The sequence below is a fragment of the Micropterus dolomieu genome, linkage group LG20 (genome assembly GCF_021292245.1).
Source record: "Micropterus dolomieu isolate WLL.071019.BEF.003 ecotype Adirondacks linkage group LG20, ASM2129224v1, whole genome shotgun sequence".
Lineage (NCBI taxonomy): Eukaryota > Metazoa > Chordata > Actinopteri > Centrarchiformes > Centrarchidae > Micropterus > Micropterus dolomieu.
The window spans coordinates 1,124,266-1,146,113 of record NC_060169.1 but is presented as its reverse complement, the minus strand read 5'-3'; the positions used below and the strand labels follow the sequence as shown (position 1 = coordinate 1,146,113).

General features: G+C 41.5%; 1 protein-coding gene across 6 annotated transcripts in view; it reads right to left on the bottom strand.

Moving 5' to 3' along the window:
• Positions 1–21,848, bottom strand: part of LOC123958919 (SH3 and multiple ankyrin repeat domains protein 2-like) — a 221,894-nt gene that overhangs the window by 128,286 nt on the left and 71,760 nt on the right. For 5 of the 6 annotated variants that reach the window (XM_046032667.1, XM_046032666.1, XM_046032668.1 and 2 more), the window contains exons 2-5: positions 16,130–16,357; positions 9,334–9,537; positions 7,540–7,611; positions 4,313–4,421 (exon numbers count right to left, since the gene is read on the bottom strand). In XM_046032667.1, the coding sequence (XP_045888623.1) occupies positions 4,313–4,421; positions 7,540–7,611; positions 9,334–9,537; positions 16,130–16,333 (589 nt within the window). In that variant the 5' untranslated portion in view covers positions 16,334–16,357. Of the gene's footprint in view, positions 1–4,312; positions 4,422–7,539; positions 7,612–9,333; positions 9,538–16,129; positions 16,358–21,848 lie in introns of those variants that run through there. The other variant, XM_046032670.1, reaches the window with a different exon arrangement.

Genomic DNA, 21,848 nt, shown 5'->3' with positions numbered 1-21,848 from the left:
AGTGATATTTCATACACACATTCATGTCACCTCAAGATTACCTTTTATCCAACATCATCACCAGGTTAGAAAAAATGTAAAATGTTTAATACTTTAATTTATGATCAAATACCTGCAAAACTAATGACATCAGCCTCACCTGTACTTCGTGAGCGCCTCCTTGATGTTTGATGCTTGATGGTTTGGTGCTAATTAGCAAATGCCAGCATTAAGATGATGAACGTTGTAAACATTGTGCCTGCTAAGCATCAGCATCTTAGCATTGCCATTGTGCTAGCTTGTTTAATTCTACTTACTTTACTCATTTTTCCAGTGTGAACACACTTAAAATTAGTGTGTAATTTAAAAATGGGACACAGCTAGTAACACAGAAGATTCAATAGTACATCACAGGTTTAAGGACAGAGGGTGTATATGTATTGGGCTATATAAACTATATACATAGAGAACTGGAAGCTCCCCAGTGGCTCAGCAAATAAACAGTCCTGTGCCATCTTTGATTTAAATGGAAAAGGCCTTACTCAACTGGAATAAGTCATGTTTTTGTCACTTTACAGCTGCGTGACATTGATTTTTTTCCCAGCTTATTGTTTGGTAAGGCCTTGAATGTACCGGACGTTCATTTCTATTTAAAAGTCCAACACTCTGGTTTTAAGTAAGCTGTTGCTATGTGATCAATGCAGCATGTCTGAAACGTTGAACATTTTATCTGATGAGCTCAGCATGACGTGAAGTGTTTAAGTAAAATGTGAATTTAGTGGATTTATTGTTCTCTGTCTTGTGGGCTGCATTCTGCCACCGGTTCTTGCATGATGTATTGAATGAGTATGTTCATATTGACAATTTTTGTACAAATGTCAAACCAACAGAAAACAGAGCAAACGGGGGTAAAACAGAACATTTACCAAAGGAAATGAGATCTCCATGATTGTCATGATATCTTGGGCAATTTTCAAAGTTATGTGACAGTTTTTTCTCACATTGTACAAGTACGGATGGCAGCAAGTGGCTTCCTCTGAAGGGATGAAAATGAGCCTTCATTTCTCCGACTGTGTGCAGACATGAGCAGCAGGAAGAAGAAGAGTCTTTGTATTTTCTTTTCTTAATCACTTTTGCTGGACATCTGAAACCAATAGCTAGTAAAGGCTGAGTAACAAGAGTCCTTAGCCCCAGAGACAACTCTTCCCATCAGCAATAAAGGCATTCATTTAACAACAGCTCTCAAAGCCCATTAAGAAAACCTCAATTCTCTGCTTAATAACCCTTTCTCCTCTCAGCACCACCTCTATTTTCCCCAACAGACCAATGTTTCCCTCGTCCACTCAATACTGGCTGTGTTAAGAGCACCTGCACTGCTGAGATACCCTTGACATATTCATTAAGTTGTCGTAAATAAACATAATTGCTACCCTTAATACTTCGGTGTTTGTAATGAGCTTTTAAATACAAGATGCTTTAGATGATAGCTGAGAGTTATTTTGAAATCCGTGTAAGGAAATCCCTTCTCCCTACACAGCAAGGACAACAGCGACCCTCTTCAGAAAGGATGATTTCTGTTGTTCTTTTTAAAGATAGAAGAGGTTTTCTATCTCACAGAGTGCTCTCAGAACTCCTCACTGGCTGATTATTGTCCCTGTGTGTCAGTGCAGCTGAACCTTGTGTGGTTCTCAGTGCCCCCCAGAAGCACAGCTCTTAAACTGACTCCCTGATTGTCCTCCTGCTGTGTTTTAACTACATGGCCTTGAGAGTTTCCTGTCAATCATAAGGATCGCTGACTCCCATTCCCCATTGAGCACGATACTCATCCAAAAGCCAATGTGATGATTAGGAGCCCATGGGAGGGATGAGCAAGCAGAATATAATGTGGCAATTGGTTTCTTATCATCTTACTGCCCATGTTTATCTAGATGTTTTTATTTTCCAGCCATCATCTAAATGCAATGAGAAACTGTTCTAACATTAAAAAAGATTTTATATTTTTACAATTTCCCTCACCTACAGTTAACAAATCTGCCCTCACCTGCCGCCCTCCACTTCACTTTGTTGTCCCATTATTATCCAGAATGCCTTTGGACAACCACAGAAAACATGCAGGAACTCCTGTGAACGGAGGGCGCTGCATCCCTTCCTCTAAACTCAACATGTTTTTGGGAGTGCAGTCTGTTCCGGCCTGTTGAGGCTACTGTTATTGACACACCTAACCCTCTTGATGGATTTCAATATCTGATGTTGATCGCACGAGCAGGCTCCACAGCAAATTAAGTCAAGTGTACAACCGAGTAGATGTGCATGTTTGGAGATAATACGTGATTATGCTTGCCAGGATGTAGTCTCCCCAGACAGGACTCTCAGCCTCCAAGTGGGCCTACGAGGGGTTATATTTTAACCGTTATCCTATCTTGGCATCACATGAAACATCTGCTCACTTTGTCTTTATGGAACGTTTGTGAGCTGTGCTGAGAACACATTAGGACACAGCTCATTACTCTGGGCACTGGATGCCCCCCCCTCCAAGTTTGGTTGAGTGTAACAACATAGAGCTACAATGACTATTTACTCAGGACGCAGCAGCCTGACTTCACAACTCAAATGTTTATACTGGAAGATACTCAACACAAACAAAATCCATCACAGAGGGCAACGTACCCCACTCCAGTGGCTGGCCGCTTGCTTCCTTTCTGAACTTATGGTATAGTGTGAGTGTTTATTTGACAGCGTTTTTACACTTGGCACCAAGGCCAAACCGCTACGTCTCTCATAGTACTGTTTACTATTGTACCCTAACCCCATCCCATGGTGTCTTGAAGGGTCCATTCACCCAAAGGACACAATTCTACATTTGTGTGACACTTTTTTGAGCTTTTTGCCTTTATTTCTGATAAGACAGGTGGAGAGAGGCAGGACATGAGGGAGCGCTGCTTTTGAACGCCCCTGGGTACCCCTTTCGCGTCGTTTTTAGACTTTTAAGCAACACTTAGCAACAACAAATGTGCAATGCCCAATAAAGTTGAGAAGGGTCCGGCTGCAGCTGGATATACTTGGTAAAGTTAGCAACAATAAATATGCAACGTCCGGATAGACTTTCAAAATCAAACGCTAGCATTTTGAAACGGCACATTATTAAAGTTGCGAAACGTTGCAGTTTGGTTCGGTTTAGTTTGGTAAACTACTTGGTTAAGGTTCGGAAAAGATCCTGGTTTGGGTTAAAATAACTCCGTACGTCACTTAACACGTAAGTTAACTTACATCACTTGAGTAACTTACGCAATTGATATAACTCGCATAACTTCAATAAAAATATTTAAATGATGACTTTTTGTTCCACACGGGACACAAACACCAGTCTCCTGGTTCAAAGTCCGGGTTCTGGCCCCCCATCCACCCCAACCGCCTCCTCACTCAGTCTTTTCTGTTAAATATCATATACCTGACGCTACAGGGCTTCCCCCCCCACTGCGCTGAACTATGACGCTACAGGGATCCCCAGTGCGTTACAAACCGACGCCATGCGTCCATATGTGACGGGTCGGGGAGGGAGAACGGGTTGACAGAAAGGACTCAGCCTTGTACATGAGGCACACTCTACCAGCTGAGCTAATTTTATTTGCCCAGGTTTTTACATATCTGTCTCTCTCAAACTACTGCTGCCGCCACCCCAATTCAACAAATGCACCGCGCATTTGTCGGTTACTCCAATTAATCCACTGACCTTTATTTCCTCTAAAAAAAGACTAACAAACTAAATAGCGCTCATTGTTTTGGTGTCAGAATAAGTTTCAGAGGCAGATTTCTCAAAACCTAAACTTAAGTACCCGCATGGCCACCAAGTGTAAAGAGAGAAAGTAAGCTTGTTTTGTGATTTTGCTGGACCAGTTGTCCTCACGTCTATTCAGATTTGGTTTCTCTTAAACAAAACATATTTACACATTTGAGTTCACTATGTGTCTGTTTCAGATGCTTGACCTTTAGAACCTTTAAGGGGAGATTTGAACAACTCATTGCTGCCTCAGCTCTGGAAATGACACCCACATGTCTCTCTCTTGGTAACCTACATACTGCACAATTAATTCCAAACCTGAATCTATACTGAAAGTCAACAATGCCTCTGTGGCCACACTGTGAGTCCTTTGCTAGGACCGGTAACTGAAGCAAATACCGGTTTTGTAGAATACCCTGGTGTCAGAACACCAATTTACAAATACAAACTCACATTGAAATACAGCCCTCTTTATTTTTGGAACTCATAAGTTTCTTAGATATAGTTTTAAGTCTGTGTTCTGTGTTCGGGCTTGTAAGCAGGGCGCAGCCTTACCTCCAGTCTCACTGTCATGGTAGTTGGGATCGAAGCCTCTCTCCAACAACTTAGACACTTTGTCCACCTGATAATGCTGGATGAGGTCCATGAACTTCCTCAGATTGGCCTGCGCAACCAGAGAAGAGAAAGAGCCATTACAGTGAGAAGAAAGAACAAATGGTGGTGGGTGTGAGAGAAAAAGACAGGAGGGAGGTTCAGAGCTGTAAAAAGACTGAAATAGAAGTTGAGATAGAGAAAGGTGTAGAGGGTCAAGCATAACTGAGGGTGAAAAGTGGAAACGTTTAGGAATACAGAGTGAAACTGAGGGAAACTCACTGTTATAAGAATATAAAGGTGAAATAATAGGCTACTGAAAGCAGGAAGCACAGGAAGGGAGATGGCAGGATTAAGAGTGTGGCGACTGGTGGGGACTGGAATGGCTGCTCCTTTCTGTTCCTGTCTGCTTTCTTTCCAGGCCGTGTGATAAAAATAGATAAGAGAGCAGCTCCCCGAAGGAGAGGAGAATGAGATAGCAGAAGAAGGCAAAGACAATCGGTAGCAACAAAAGAATAAACTTGGAATAAAAGGCACAAGAAGACATGAGGAGGAGTGAAAAGGCGCGAATATGCGGAGCGGTAACCTCCGGGTATGAAAAGTGTAGCTAATGCGGAAGAACCTTGAAACCTGCATTCTCTCTAATGGGCAGCAGGGGGCGACTCCGCTGGTTGCATTGGAGTCTATGACAAACTGACCCCATTTCCCACACGAGTTTCACCTCAGTAAACACTTTCCTGATGAGTTTCTGGTCTCAGTCACTAATTTCAAGTCTTCTTCAACACAGCATGATGTTCATTTAGTAAATTATGGTCCCATTTAGAGGAACAGAGACCAGGAAGCAGGGGAGGCTTTAGGGCGGGGCTACAATATGATTGACAAGTTTCTGGTGAACTGTCAATCAGGATAGAGGTGAATCATATCCGCTGCACTGTTTAACTTGCCGTGAACTTGTTTTTGGGTGCTGTCTGTGTTTTCATCTAAGAGCTTTGACCCTTTCACGTGTTGTGTTCTCTTCATGACAGCTAACTGAAACATTTTGGTTGCCTAAAAACGTCTTGTTCAGCGTTCGGTTGTACACATTTTTTTCCCCCCCAAGTACATTTTGTTTTGAGCCTGATTACAGATGGACCTTGCTAACAGCTCCACCCTCTAGTCATGTTGCCCCAGATCACGATCACAATCCAAATCCACAGAAGTAGGTTATTATTTTCCTACATTATATACAGTAACCATTCAGGGCATTTTTGATAGCTGGCATTCTTGTAAAAAAGAAACTATATAAAAATGGATCCGGCTTCATTTAGCCAATACCTACGCATGAAAATATGATCAGGCTCTATCCTGATCCTGCATTTCAGCTTGAGACATCCCTGCTAAGAGGCTCTTTATTGCTTTCCAGAGTATCATAAAATAACAATAAAACAATACCAAAGAGAAAAGAACTTTGAAAAGAACACCTGAAATTAAAAAAGCTAACATGAACATGATCACAACAAAAAACGGTAGTCATTCAGTCTGAAGATCAGACTAACATTACACAGCTACACTGTGCACACTGTGTGTAGCGTTTAACAGCTGGTGTTCCCACACAAAACAAAGAAAAAGAATTGACAATGGATCTGGATCTTTTTATAGCTCAGACCAATCCATTTAAAATCCCCGAACCGCCCCAGATCCTGATCCTGTGAATCTGCTCAGAAATGTACTTTTTAAAGACTTTAATTGCTTTTCTATCAGTGTCACCAACACCAACACTGTTATTAGATTTCAATAACTAAATATTTAATGTCTTCCAAGCTAAATTCTCTGCGGACATGAAGATCATTTTGTGATACAAACAGTTCAATGAAATCAAAAATATTTTTCATTAACTTTAGCTAAACCAAACAAGTTTGAGCACAGATATGGAGAGATGCTGTTTAGATACTAACCATGATGAGTCACTGCCAGTTCAATATCTGGAAATGTCAAGGGTTCACATACGTGGCCCTGTGTTTTCATGCAATGTTTTATTTAATGTAGCTGATGTGTGTCTGTTTGTGTGTCTGTGGGCCTAGTGAATCAGAGTCTGGAGGATGGTGCCCTCTCTCTCTCTCTCTCTCTCTCTCTGCTGAAACAGGTTGGCAGGCTGGCAGTTGATTGGCTGTCTCAGTGTGAGTTCCAGCCAACCACAGAGTACCAGACTGCATGGCAAAAAGGATTATTCCAAAAAAGTCGGGTCAGGCCAAGAAATGAGGAGGAATCAACTCAGTATTAGAAATAAATGTCAATTATAGAGGAGCCACATGTTCTGACTAATGACTTTGCAAAGAATGTAAACGTGTTCTCAACAGCATGCTCCACATTTATAAAAGAGGCTTTTCTTTTTTGCATGTTTTATTTTTCCTTCTCCTTCCTTTCCATCTTCTGTCCTCCTTTTCTGCATTCAGATGTAGAATTAGAGCAGCTGTCAGACAGTTTCCCAGTGTGCCTCTAACAGAGAGCTGCCAGAGACACTTATGCTTTGGCTGCACTACAGGATTACAGTAGCTATGGGACAGCAGCCCAGAGCTAGCCTTACGCAATGATGAAAAGACTAAAAATCTTCTATTTACTTTACTTCATGCGGCAGGGTAGAGATGGAGAGGTTGGGGCTGGCAGGAGGCTAGACGCTCCTACTGAGCAGCATACAGACTTACAGGTTTCCCTTTGTCATCACAGCTCCAAATAAGCCCAGACTGACAGGTAAGATCCACTGTGTGCTAGCAGAGTGTTTTTCACCACCGTTCCCGTGTCACACAGTTCAAGCTGCCAAGAATTAAACCAAACAGCGACAAACATTCTCTTACTCTAATCAACCAGTGAAGCTGCTAAATAGATAATGCAATCTGTGAAAGGCCTTTCCTTTAAAAAAAAAAAAAAGTTTTATTTTATTTTGGCAACACCTTTGGCGTGAAACAGTCATTACTGTGGTGTTTTCACACTGCACTTTCCAGAGGCCAGTCGACAGTCAGACTGAGGTGGGCGGTACTGTGACATCTTTTTCTTGAATCTCTTTGTCTGTTCAGCTGCTCATTCCAACTCTTCAGTTTGTCTCCTGGCGGGCAATGTTTCCCGTAATTTCAAAACAGAGTGGAAGAAGAGTGGAGCGGGAGAAAGGCAGCATCTATCGCTGACCGGTAACAAAACAGTTATTCAGTTAATCTCACCTTTGTATGAAGCTTGGCAATCTGTTTCTCGTCCACATTGGGCTGCCTGTAGACTCTGCTCTTGTAACGGAACTGTTGAGTGAAAGACAAATTATTAAAAACACAAATGGGTCCAACAAGGCTTCTGTTAAAGCTCTGTTCCAATAACTGATAACCTTTCCCTCAAAACGCTCAGAGTTGTTTACTTGACACCTCCGGGTGCATCGTGAAAGCAATTGTTCCTCCGGAAAGAGGATCGCTAGGGGATCAAGCCTAAGATGTGTCCTCTTTATTGATGCCACATTTCATTACTTTCATGGTATCTGGTTTACTGGCAGGCTGTGTGAAATATGAAATTACATCATCTTTTTGTGAAGCATGGGATTGTTTAATATAGAGAAGTAATAACATTTTCGTTGTCAATATTAATATAACATTTATTTAATATTATATTAATATTTGAGGTAATCCATTTAATTTATAATTTACTTGAACGTTACTTCACCCTCACAGTGTACAGTGTGGCTGTTACACTGTACCCTAACAGACAATCCCATCACAAAAACAAACGTATTTCTTTCCAGGCGTATGGCAGGAACGAAAATGGGAACAACAAGGCTGCCGGAGTTAGCTAAACTAAACACACCACTGATTTACCAAGTCAGACAGAAAGACACGGGAGACCAGCACCGCTGCTCTTTCTCACATCGGACATGAAACAGATTTGTGATGTATTTTATTAACTCTGCCAAACGTCTTTGCCAACAAAATTGGAAAATATCACAAACATAAGTGTGAACGTTAACTCTTGACCTTGAAAATAGTAGTTTGAAAGAAAAAAAAATCCCATCACGTGTTGATGTTTTTGCAGCTTTCAGCAAAATCTTCCTGAGCAAACTGAGTTTCTCAGTCAGTAAGTGGACCTCATGATGAATTTTCTTTTGTCAATTTAAAAACAGTAGTTCAGCTCACTATACTATACAGCTCATTACAAGTCAGCAAACTCAATCCACTGATGAAGACAAAGAGAAACTACTAACTACTAAACTACAAACTACTATTTTCAAGGTCAAGAGTTAACATTCACACTTTTGTGATATTTTCCAATTTTGTTGGCAAAGACGTTTGGCAGAGTTAATAAAATACATCACAAATGTGTTTCATGTTCGACTCCAAGTAGCCTACCCCCATGTGAGAAAGAGCAGGAGTGCTGGTCTCCCGTGTCTTTCTGTCTTGACCCTGAGTTGGTTTGTCCCCTGATGCATCACTATCCAATAAAGCAGGCGGAGTGAAGGTGCATACAATCTAAAACATCAGCAGTTAGACCCATGCCCTGAAACATGCAGCGATGCACTTAGAGAAACACCCCAACCTCAAAGCGTAACATCTGTATCTGCTTTTTCAAACCTAATTTAATAGTCTCAATACAGAAAGACATGGTGCCACTACGCACGCTCAAGAGGAAAGACTGAAACTGAAGAATGTCACTGACCCAAGATGCAAATATTTCACACTGCAGGATGTACACAGATTCATACTAACAAGATTTTTGAATAATTTTATTTATTTAAACAGATTTTCTGTTTGCATCTCAGACAATCCTTCATCATAGTTGAGACTCTAAATCTTCAATTGAAGAGTTTTGAAGTTAATTTACATCAAATAAAATGTTGGACTGATACTGAAAGCCTTTTTCCAGCTCTAACGTTGAGACGCTGTACTTTGAGTCCTGACTAATGACAAATATTAATTCTTCAATCATTTAGATTCCATCCCTACTAACTGGAGTAATGATCCAACTGGCCAACAGTTTACCTCCAAAGACGGGACACCCTTGCTGATTGGCTGGGGGTACTCTCGAAGGACGCGCTCTTCATCCAGGAACTTGCCGTCCCTCCCGTTGCTAGCTGGCTGGAAAAGCCCATAGTTGAGCACGTCTTTCAGGCTCTGATTAAGGGTACACAGGATCCGCTGCTTGGCAACCCAGACCGTCGCATCCGGGTTGAACCGCATGCATTTCTGGTTGGGTTTGGTGGGGGGGGGGGGGGGGGGGGGGGGGGGGGGGGGGGGGGGAGTGGAAAAGAGACACTGATTACAAAGTGATGACTGGAGTGCTGGCTGGCAGTCACAGCAATCAACACAAATGAAGTATTAATCTTTTAAATAAAACCATGTAATGTTATCAACTTGTGACAGACTTTTAACTTGTCAACTTTTGATTGACAGATGCTAATAGGCTGGGACGCAAGAGTGATAAGAGGATTTGAATACAATCACAAAACAATGGTGCACAATCAAAATAGTTTAGACACATCGAAATTGGTGCTTTAATTACACAAACCCTGCCCCAGTTACTACAAATAACCCCCGACCGCCACGCAGCACTGCCAAGCTTGTTGATTGTGTATTGTAGCCATGCTATTTGCTAAACAGGGCCAATTCGCCCGCTGAGGATGTAATTGACATGACCCCTCTGCCCCCTGGTCTTTCCAAGTTTCAGCATCCCTGGAGTGAAAAACAAACAAACAATGGAACAAACAAACAATGCAGGACTTCTGGCCTCGTCTGAATCAGAGAGGATTATGGGCACTGTGCCGTGGCATTCAGGAAGTGTCTGCGAGTGTTTACAGCTGGATGTGCTGCTCAGCCGGCGATAGCAGCCCTGTGTCTGTGATAAAGGCTAAAGGGATGAGCAGTCTGTGAACTCTGCTTCACCATAATCCTCTCGCCTGGCGTTGAGTGGGTTGAGGAGAGGCGAGGAAGGGATGGCAAGATGAAGGGTTGAAGGTACAGTACAGAAACAGATGGCATCTGGCAGGCTGTTTGGACTGATATGGTCTTTTATCCTTCTGCTGGTTTGTTAGAGTGGCAAATTTCCATCTGCTCCCATTATTGCTGCCTCTTCAGCCCTTAACACAATTTTAACTTAAACGATGTGTACAGGGCACTGGGGAGCGATCACTCTTGTGAACGCACCTGGCTACTCGCTGCTGCTGTCTGACTTGATGAAGGTTGAACTCGGTTCGATTGGCTGCTGTGGCTTAGCATATGACCGTGTAGCGTTACTGAAAGCGCATAATCTTTTCAGTGTTCTCAAACCCTCAAACCGGGGTCCAACAATTCAAAGCAACAATCTTTGGAAAAGTAGCTTGCTTGTCTAACCTCAAGTCCGCCATTGTGTCCAATCTTTGAATCTTTAGCAAGATAAGCGCTGAAAAGATGGGTCTCCATCTGGATGCAAGAGCGGTGTGCTAGGACGGGAGACGGGTGAAATACAGTGAGATAAAAGGCTTATTTGAAGAGGACAATTTAAAGATTGTAGAAGAAGCAAAGACGCAGAAAAGCATGTGGGAAAGAGGAAATGTTCTGTCTTTTTCTGTGATTTGTAGTGTTGGTATTTGTGTTGAAGAGAGGGCAAATGTTACAGCTGTTGTACCAGGCCTCATTATAAAAATGGAGTATTTGGACATTGTGTGAAACATGCTTGTTCGCTTTCTCTCGCATTCCTTCAAAAGTTAGATGAGATGATCATAACCACTTTCAAGTCAATGCATTCGGAGCTGGAGCCAGGAGGTGGTTACCTTAGCTTACAATAAAGACTGGAAGCAGGAGGAAACAGCCAGTCTGGCTCTGTCAAACGTTCCCTCAAAACATCTTTAAAGCTTGCTTTAATTAACACTTCAAGTCCAGTTGACCCCTTAATTTACGACCTGGATGACTGAGAATGTTTACAGACATCTAGTTTAGGCCAAGAAATAGTTACAACACATAACTGTTCTTATAATAGTTTATTTTTTAAACTGAGGACAGTCAGGCTAGCTGCTTCCAGTCTTTATGCTAAGCTATGCTAATCGCCGTCTGGCTCCAGCTCCAGCACGACAAGAGGGTGGTATTTATCTTCTCATCCAACCAGTGTGAGAACTTTACAATGGCTTTCAGGGGAGCTCACTTTTTTAATGGGAGGAGGGCAGGGAGGTTAATAAAGGGTGAGCCTTGCTGTCAGCATTAACAGCAGAAAACCCCCTCTCACACGCAGATGCGGTCAGTCAAAAGCTTTTCCAGCAAGTCACCTGGTGCTTTATCTTACATGAACCACGGCGATTCAGCCCGCGGACGGAGCGAGACTCAGAGATCTTTGATTTAAGTGAGTGAAGGTTACGATACCGCACCGCCACGCTTCGATCGTGATGACATATCTTTATTATAAGTGATGATTCGCATTCATGCATCAATCATACATCTTCATCATGATCCCTGATGATAAAGTTACAGAAATATAGAATAGGCCGGGCTCACGTGCACCGGCTGTGTACATTTGAATTACTCAACAGAGTTTGATTTATTCAACCGAGTTTGATTTCCAAGCGGATCAAGTGGCACCACTGAGTGCTCAGTGATGAATGTCAAATCAGGAGCATGAGTGCATACATGTGAGAGAGCTTAGTGCACATGTGAACACACACACCTTTTGTGCTGGAGTTATAACCACTGTGCTAATTATATCAAAGGGTCACGGGTTCATCTCTGGATCAACACCGTAGCTCCAGGATCCAACCCTGCCTTTGCTTTATTCTGTTAAGATCCGCCATTCGGGAAGTTACAAAGTGCTTTTGCAAAGCGGCTAGAAAGTGCGCCGAAGCCATGATTTTATCAAATCAAACTGGACAAAATGGGAGGGAGAGTCAGAACGAAGAAGGGGAACTCAGGAGAGAAGGGCATCTGGTGGCTGCAGAAGGCAGAGCTTTGCCAACTTCCTGTTTCCCTGTCTTTCTTCTTCTGCCCTTCTGTTTTGTTCAGATGTTCACGATGAGAAAATGCTACAACTCACTGTACTGTCAATGACATCCAGTGTAAAGCTATCTGGAACGGTTCCCCTAGGACACGCACATCAAATCAAAGCTGCATCGGCCCAAGATGAAACTACTGTACAGACTGGCAGCTACAGTTAGTCTTTGATGATAAACCTTTATATCCAAACCTTTTCTGGGAATGACAGTAAAGCAAATACCACTGACAGCTACAGTTCACAATGGGGTGGAGCACACATGCCCACAGAAGCTACAGTTAACTCAGAGGAACAACCTTTTATATTGTACTCACACCTGGGGCTTCATTAAAAGCAACAGTGTGCCGCATGTGTGAATGCATTGGGCTGCTATTTAAATTAAACATTCAAAATTCCTGTGAACTGAAAAAAAATGAATACTAGATTCACAGATTCCACTGTCAAAGCTGTGATGTCATCCACAAACAAGTTTCAGGCATGACACAGGGTTTAAAAAGCAGAAAAATAAAGCAGAAGAAGTTGGATGTTAAATTGATTTTGGTTTTCTTGTTAACCTACACACGTCATTATAGCTTGCTTGTTTTCTACTTTAGTCCTTTGTTAGTTCAGTGAGGCTATAAGGCTTGAGCTCAGATACAAAGCTGAAACATGTTGCTCAAAGAAAAAAGTGAAATGGGAATAAAGGGAGGAAAAAAATAGCAAGCCCTCCCACTTTGCTCAGCATGTCCTTACACCTAAATGGCAGAATAGGTTGTTTGGCACTGACTCGCGACACGGATAGAATAATAAACTGTTTAACATTGTGAAACTGTCGCAGCTTGGTTAGATTTAGGCACCAAAACTACATGGGTAGGTTTAGGAAAAGGTCATGGTTTGGGTGAAAACAAGTAGGTTATGTTAGTATGTGATGTGACTTAACTTATGTATGTATATAAGTCTTCACAGGGACACGAACAGCAGCCTCATGGATCAGTGTTAGATCAGTCCATCCACCCAGTCCTCCTTCCTAAGCAGACTTTTTCTTTTTACTCTTTATACTATGTTAGAGCCGTAGAGGAAATATGGTTAATGCTTTGGATAATTCAAGTGTTTCATTTAGTAATACTTTCATTTAGTTTGTCTGAGGCGGCTGTCATTAGTGTGTGTTTGGCAAATTATGATGCGTAGCTGTGCTCCATTACTTTTTCCTGCAAACTTGGAGCTATTCATGTGTCGTAAAATGCAGCTAAGTGAAGTGAAAATGAGGTGAGAGCACCCACTGGCATGTGCACCACCTCACCTCGTCTTAACTACTTCGGCCTCTAGAGGTTGCTGCATAACAATAAACGTAAATATGGGTTGTGATCCGCTGCGTGCACAGGCGACCTGTACGGCCGTATTTTGAGACTCTGTATTGTTTGTTAAAATTGTTCAAAAGCTCAGATGTAGCATGCTGGAACATGTTAATTAGAGGTGCTGCTAGGCAGATTTTCTTTCCATTGAACTGTTTTCCCTTGTTTCATCGGGCTAATGGGCTGCTGGTTCGAGCTTTTTATATGAGCCATATAAGAGTGGATTTGTCTTCTCGTATAACCCCTCACCAGACAGTGAAAGTGTATTTCCCAAAATGTCAAACTTTTGCTTTCAGATCAGGAATACTGCAGATTTACTGCAGAGAGTTCACCTAGTGTATTTCATAATATGTGGGCAAACTAAAACGGTAGTTTTCCAGCGATGCATTTTGTGTATGTATGAGGTCTGGACCTAAGAATAACATTCATTATGCATTCTTTGCTTTCTGTTATTAATCTACCTGCCACTCATTTACATATTAATGGAAAACTGCGGGACAATTATAATGTGTTTCATCAGTCACTTCCTTTTTCATCTGGGCTTCCACATCTTTATCCTATCATGTGCTAACTGCACCATAATGTTCCACTACACAGCCAGCTTTAGTGTTCTGAAGGCCAGCGCTAATCTTGATATATTCTAATGATCAATAGAGTGGGCCCCATCTTATATTATTCATCAGTTCATCATTAATACAACCCCCACTTTAAGTCACACACCCCACCTACGCTCAACCAGCTACCTGCCCACTCAACATTCAAACACCACCGCATGTTATTACAGAAAATACGAACACGTGAATCTTGTTCGTCAGAGCTCATTTAAGTCAAAGGATTTACGTCAAAACGGAAATTAGTGAAATATTTCTGTAACAAGCTTATTTAAAAACCACAGGCAGCTCATTCATATGCAGGATTTCTCTGAAAGCATGCATATGATTAATCTGCGTATAAGGTCAATCTTGCCACATTATTTATACATAGATGGATGTGATAAGGACATGTTACAACATAAAATACATCTTTAAGATTAAATTATAGGGGTCATATTATGCTTTTTTGTTGTGTTATACATCTTTTATGTGCAGGTAATAGGCCACCCCAAAGGGAGCTACCATCTGCCACAGAACACACTGGTCCTGAACTGCCTGTAAACACCTCAGTTGTAGCCTTTTCTTCAGTGACCTGTCTGCGTCACTATGTAACACGCATCCTAATGCTCGCCTAGCGGCTAGTGTGGGACGCCTAAACATGAAGACAAAATAACGTTAGATACCCTCCAGGCAGTCAAAGGACATAACATACTGTGATGCTATGAAAGATAAATTTGTGACTAATGAATAACTTGACTCACTCTGAAACTCTTGCTCCAGTCTAGGTTACAAATCTGGTTTGGGTTCTGCCTGTGTTCCAGGATCAGACTCGGGCTTGAACATGTACGGCTGAACTGCAGCCAAGTTACTGGCTGAAGCGGCTTTGTTTTGGATCACACTAACTTGCTTGTCGGACCCGCCCTACTGTATTGCTCAGGTGCAGCTCCCAACAAAGAAAGAACAGAAGTGAGATGCTTCACTCGGTAGCTAAAACGGAGCGTTCAACACATAGGCTGAAAAGAGGTGCTGCAGCAATGTGCAGTATGACAGAAATATGGCGTAAACCTGTTCTGGTACAACCCCTAAATAAAATGAAAATGAACATAACATGACCTCTTTAAAATATAATTTAAATTGATGGTTGTGTCTAGCTGCGTATTCCAGCCTTTACGGTAAGTGAAGCGGCCCAGAGCGAGCTGACAGGCAGGTTAGAGACTTTATCCTGTCAGTTTGTCTCTTTAGTGTGAAGAGAGGCTGTGAAGACGAGAACCACATTTAGCGCGAGGAGGAAACACATGTGACAACGTCCGGTTTTCAAAATAAGGCGTCTGTATAGGATGAAATAGGAAATAGGACTAATTGGATTATATTTACAGAAAATATAAAACATATGAAATGTGTCCATTGAAAGTCAAAAACCACGAGAGGGTCCGAGGTCCACCCACCATAGATAAACCCTTGTTGTAGTTGAGTGGAGAGTATATGGGATCATATGTGGGTCATTGTATAAACCTTTAACATCTGGAAAAGTTTGTTTGCACTCACATTCCACTTTTTGGACATTTTTTAGATATACCTGTTTGTTTAATGCTTGCTGAACATAATAATAACCCACAGCTGAAATGCTGCAGAGGCCCCTGCTGTATGAGTGGCTCTCCAGCAGCTCTAATAAAGCCAACAATGCTGTGTTGCGCTTGAATTTACTGTGTACCAGCTTCCAATAAAAGCTCTTAGACTGTAAATAAGGCTATAAGGTGTCAAATACACAGTCATTAATTCTCCAGTGGATCTCAACAACAAGGCTGGAAAATCAATACTCAAATGTCAGTATTGAAAAACAAATCTAGTTCATATTTCATATCGCCTCCACATATCTGTCCTCATCGTTCACAGATAATTACCGTCTGCTGCAGGTCGGGGATGAGGACACGGATGACCAGCGTGTTTATGTGAATGTCGTCCATGCGGTTCTGAGGTGGCTCGGCGGTGGCCTTTATGGTCTCGTAAATGGTCTCTTCGCGGGAGCTGTCGGAGGCACAGTCGTCGGAGTAGTCAGAAAAGCTCTGGGCCATCTCATCCTCACTAGAAGTGGGGCTCCGGGGCATAGTCAGCAGGCCCGGCGGATTCAGCTGGGACAGACAAGGAGGGGAAAAAGGTCAGACTCACACGAACTCAAAGTGTTCATTAGAGAGAGCAGGCATTAAAATTTAAGAATTTGCCTTGCTCCCATTAGACACCTTTTGTCGCATTAGAAACCCCCAGAGATGGTGCTTGTTAGATTGTTAGTTTATCCTCATCCATTCTGTGCTCGCAGCCTGCACAGTCTGCTTCAGCAAACTCCCACAGGAATTAATGTGACTGCATCTTCACAAAAAGGTTTTGCTTCATTAAGGTTATATAGTATGTGAGTAAAAAAACTGCACATGCAAGCAACTATATATGACCAAAGGCCCTACTCCCAAAAATGTAGCAGGCCAGGTGACTGTACTCTAATAAGATGAGGCATGGACATGATTTATGGACCAGCAAATGAAACGTATAACGTCTCATCAGTCACTGCTTGTGGCCATGCTCTCGTGACTGACTAGAATAAAATTAAGACATTTCAAATTACCTGAATATCTAATCATTTGCATCTTCAACTACACTTGGTTTCCTTTATTAGAGGTTAGTGTGCAGAAACTCGAGGATTGAAAATCATTCATTAATTAAATATCAACAAGAAATATCACTTTGCATTGCAACCAGCAGTTCAGAATGTGGAATCAACACGGACGCTGCTACAAAGATGTGTTGGATTAACATTATCAGAGCAGATGAACAACACGCAGACTTCTAGTTCACTCTGCATGGACAGCAATCTAACCGTTACAACCAGATTACACGACATGTTTGCAAAATATGTATATGCAACACATGATTTTGCACAAATCAAAGTCAATCAGTCCGTTTGGGCTACTGTAGAATCACGGCGGCGCAACATGGCGACATCCACGTAAGGGGACCTGCGGTGTACGTAGACAGAAATGGCTCAGTCTAAGGTAATAAAAACATAATGGTTCATTATGTAGTAATGGATATTTTATTGCATTTCTGTCAGTAGATCCTCCTAAATATTACACACTGAACCTTTAAAGAGTGAAAAGTGAAATGAAAGCTCTCTGTAAAGGTTCTCAGTCATCCAGGTCACAGTTATACAAGAAGGTTAAAATCAAGGGCAACTAGAACTGGTTCAAGACACTTGAAATGAAACGGCAGTGTTGCGACATTTCAGACTAAAAACTCGAAATGGAAAATAACTGCACAGTGCGACCATGGCTCCGTAAGTAAATGTCCTGTTCATTTTCTGCAAAGATGTTCGTTGTGTGAGGCAGTTGGAGCAGTTCCACATCCTGGAGGGATGATAAATATGGTAAATATGAGCAACTGTATTAGAAGTGATCTGGTTCTTTGAAAAAAAGTCAAAAGGCTGTAGACATAACTGAAGGAGAGAAGTCAAATACGACTCCCCAAGAAGTATTACAGTAATAAAACATCCAATCACAGAGCTTCAAATTCTACTCTGTGTGTTGCTAACGGCAAGCTGAGGCTAAAGATTACACTTTGAAAAATGCTGCTTTCTGTTTATCTGTTCAATTGAGTTCAGGAACTATGTTGCAGCGTTTTGTTCCCAAACAACAACAAAGTGCTCTGAATTTGCTTCAGTTCTGACACCTCTGACAGGCCTCTTCTTGATAAAAGGGTCCATTCTATCAAAGCCAAACTGATGGGGGAAAAAAAAACACGATTTCTTAGAAATAAAATGACTGAAACTGACGGCCACAACATAAACGTATAGTATTGTCAAATCGCTCAGGCATTTGATTGCTCTGAGGTGACTCAGTGATGCTGAACTTGATACAACCATTTATTCTTGTTTAAAGGACTGTTCACTTCCACTGTGACAACAGAAATGACATTGATTAGACACAGCCGGAAAGGAGGAGCTGGGGTGGTGACGGGTTGCAAAGCGGCTTGCAGATGAAGCAGCAAGGGCAGGCAGGCTAAAGCAACTTAAATAAGGCGCCTTGTATGGAGAGGGGTGGTGATGGAGCAATAGGATAAGACACATGCCTTTGGTGTGAGAGACCCAGGTTTAATTCCCCACTGTGACACATACACCAATGTCCCTGAGCAAGACACTTGTGTTGTTGATTTGAATAATTAAGTAAAATCAGTTTAAGCTGTACATAAAACAATGCAAAAGATTATTTACAGTGTTAAAGGTTATGGTGCTTACCATACATGTGACCCATCGTAAAAGGTCTGGTAATGCTAATTATTCATTGTTAAAATGGAGAATACATTGAGACAATGCTTTGTTTCAAGCGATAGACTGAGATGCTTTTATTTTGACAGGGAAGCTTTAATTTTGAAGTTCCAAGGAAGTAGCTGCTCTATGTTTTGTTGCTAGCTTCAGCAGAAAAAAAAAAAGTGTGTCTCTACAATGTCGCGTGCAGCAGTTGTTGTCTGTAAAATGCAGCCGTGGAGAATAAACGTTGAGTTTGAACGACACCCGTTCTGGTCATTAAGATGAAGCTTTCACTACACAACAACTTAACCCCCAGCTGCTCCAGAGGCGTGCGATCTCTGACATATATAGGAATCAGCTGAGCTTGAAACCATCTGATATCAGCTGATGGGAGGAGGAAGGAAGCTTAGCACAAAATAAACTTTGTGCCTTCCTTAACTAATGCTATGCCCGATATTTATCATATACCAAGAGAGGAACAGGTTGTAGAACTGCAATGAGTGATGAAATGCCAAACATTACCCTGTCTCAGCTTTTCCAATGTGAGGATTCTGCTCCTTTTCTCTGTTTTAGGTCTCTGTAAACTGAAGATCTGTTGACTGACAAAACAAGACATATGTAGCCACCACCGTGGACTAAATAAAGGATTCCTTTATTCCTCGGTCTAAAAAATGTCAGGTATAAGTGAAACATAACTTTAACCTACCATGTGGTTAAAAAATCAAATCTAGTTAGCACATTGCTTCTCAGCGTAACACAAACTCAACATATAGAAAGTTAAATGACCAATCAGTGTGCTTGAGATAAAACATTATTCCTTCTTTCCTTCTTGATCATTTCTCTTCTCTCTGGTTTGACACTCGGCCTCTGTTGTTTTAATACATTTGGTTTACTGACTGAATCACAGCAACAACCATCAACACGATCATTTGTTTCCATCAGCACTGAAGGACAAGAGCTGCTGAGCCATTCTTCCCCTTTCAGCAGGAGAATACATGTTTGGTTTGATAAAGGAGAAGCTCTTCACTCAGCAGAGAATGGATGAGACATTTCAGCTGCAGGGTCATCTGAAATGGCCCAGGCTGAGTTCCACGTGTCACCTCGCCACATCTGTGACACTCATGCTGGTGTATATATGTCCATTAGCTGAGATGTGTCCCAGATACCTGGACACTGTGATGAAAATGTTTTCTGATAACAAGAGATAAAGGTATCAGCAGGATGTGCAGTGGACAGAGTTTCTTTCCACAGATTACTTGCTGTTCTTCAGACTTACTGTGCTGTTTTTCCAGATAATAAAAACTTTCACTGTGTTTTCCTTGCGTGTGACACTGCTGGAAATGATTCAAAAAAGCCTTGTGAAATGAGAAAAGATGGAAACTGGAAACATGTGACTTGTTATAATAACGTATTTAGAAAATTGAGAGTCTTCAGACCAGTTTTAATTTAAAAGAGCTTTTTGCACATTTCCATTTTGGCCTCCTGCTGACTTACTGTAGTCTGTATAATTTTCAATCAGCGTGTGGCCAATTACATCCGCACTCTAGATTCTACAGATTGTCATAGGGATGTGCAACTATGTGCTTATCGTATGCTATCCAATTACATTAAATAATGCAATGTACTGAAATAAAATACACACAAATAGACAAATAATTAATTCTCATTATTGATGCTTAAGTGAACTTAATTAGACTTGATTCTACGAGCTCATATAAGGATGAAAAACTTTAGTGTCACTTGTTGTTGACAGTTTACATTCCTGTTAGACAGTTATTTGGAGAAAATCGGGGAGATGCCCTTTCTCAGGATAAACGTTGGGCTTGTACTGAATTTTACTGTACTTTTTTCTTCCTTCTGCTATTCAGTGTCTAATTTCTATGCACCTAACCATATGTTATTTGAAAGGATAAATAAGTACATACAGTATGTTGTGACTTATTAGAACCTTATCTTTTGGTGTTGCACTGTGTTTACCGATTATTGGAAAGAGAGTGGTGTCTTGTAATTCCACATGGAAACAAAAAAACAAAGGAACTAACATAAGCTCAGGGAGTAGCAGCTTCTTCTTGCTCTGGGTTTCGCCTCTCAGGCTAACCCTTTGACTGAGCTTGTTGTGGTCACATGCAACCTGAGAGGAAGAAGATTATCTATCTATCAAAATACAGTAAGTTACATATGTTTTCTAATTATTTTGGCAGACTACTAGTGTTATGGAAGGCACAATAATTAGTCGTAATAGGTTAATAGGAATGTTATTCAATAACATTTTACCAAAGCCCTTACAGACTTAAAGTTAGCTACATTGGATCTAATCTGCAGCTGGTGATGTATAATATATGGTATCTCACAAGCAGCTTGTATAACACTGCTGTCCCCTCAAAATAACACGTCACACAGCCATTAATGTCTAAACCGCTGGCAACAAAAGTGAGGACACCCCTCACATTTTTGTAAATATTTGATTCTATCTTTTCATGTTTCAACACTGAAGAAATGACACTTTGCTCCAATGTAAAGTAGTGAGTGTACAGCTTGTATAACAGTGTAAAGTAGTGAGCGTACAGCTTGTATAACAATGTAAAGTAGTGAGCGTATAGCTTGTATAACAGTGTAAAGCAGTGAGCGTGCAGCTTGTATAACAGGTATAACAGTGTAAAGTAGTGAGCGTACAGCTTGTATAACAGTGTAAAGCAGTGAGCGTGCAGCTTGTATAACAGGTATAACAATGTAAAGTAGTGAGCGTGCAGCTTGTATAACAGTGTAAAGCAGTGAGCGTGCAGCTTGTATAACAGGTATAACAATGTAAAGTAGTGAGCGTACAGCTTGTATAACAGGTATAACAGTGTAAAGTAGTGAGCGTGCAGCTTGTATAACAGTGTAAAGCAGTGAGCGTGCAGCTTGTATAACAGTGTAAAGCAGTGAGCGTGCAGCTTGTATAACAGTGTAAAGCAGTGAGCGTGCAGCTTGTATAACAGTGTAAAGCAGTGAGCGTCCAGCTTGTATAACAGTGTAAAGTAGTGAGCGTCCAGCTTGTATAACAGTGTAAAGTAGTGAGCGTCCAGCTTGTATAACAGTGTAAAGTAGTGAGCGTCCAGCTTGTATAACAGTGTAAAGTAGTGAGCGTACAGCTTGTATAACAGTGTAAAGTAGTGAGCGTGCAGCTTGTATAACAGTGTAAAGTAGTGAGCGTGCAGCTTGTATAACAATGTAAAGTAGTGAGCGTACAGCTTGTATAACAGTGTAAAGTAGTGAGCGTACAGCTTGTATAACAGTGTAAAGTAGTGAGTGTACAGCTTGTATAACAGTGTAAATCTGCTGTCCCCTCA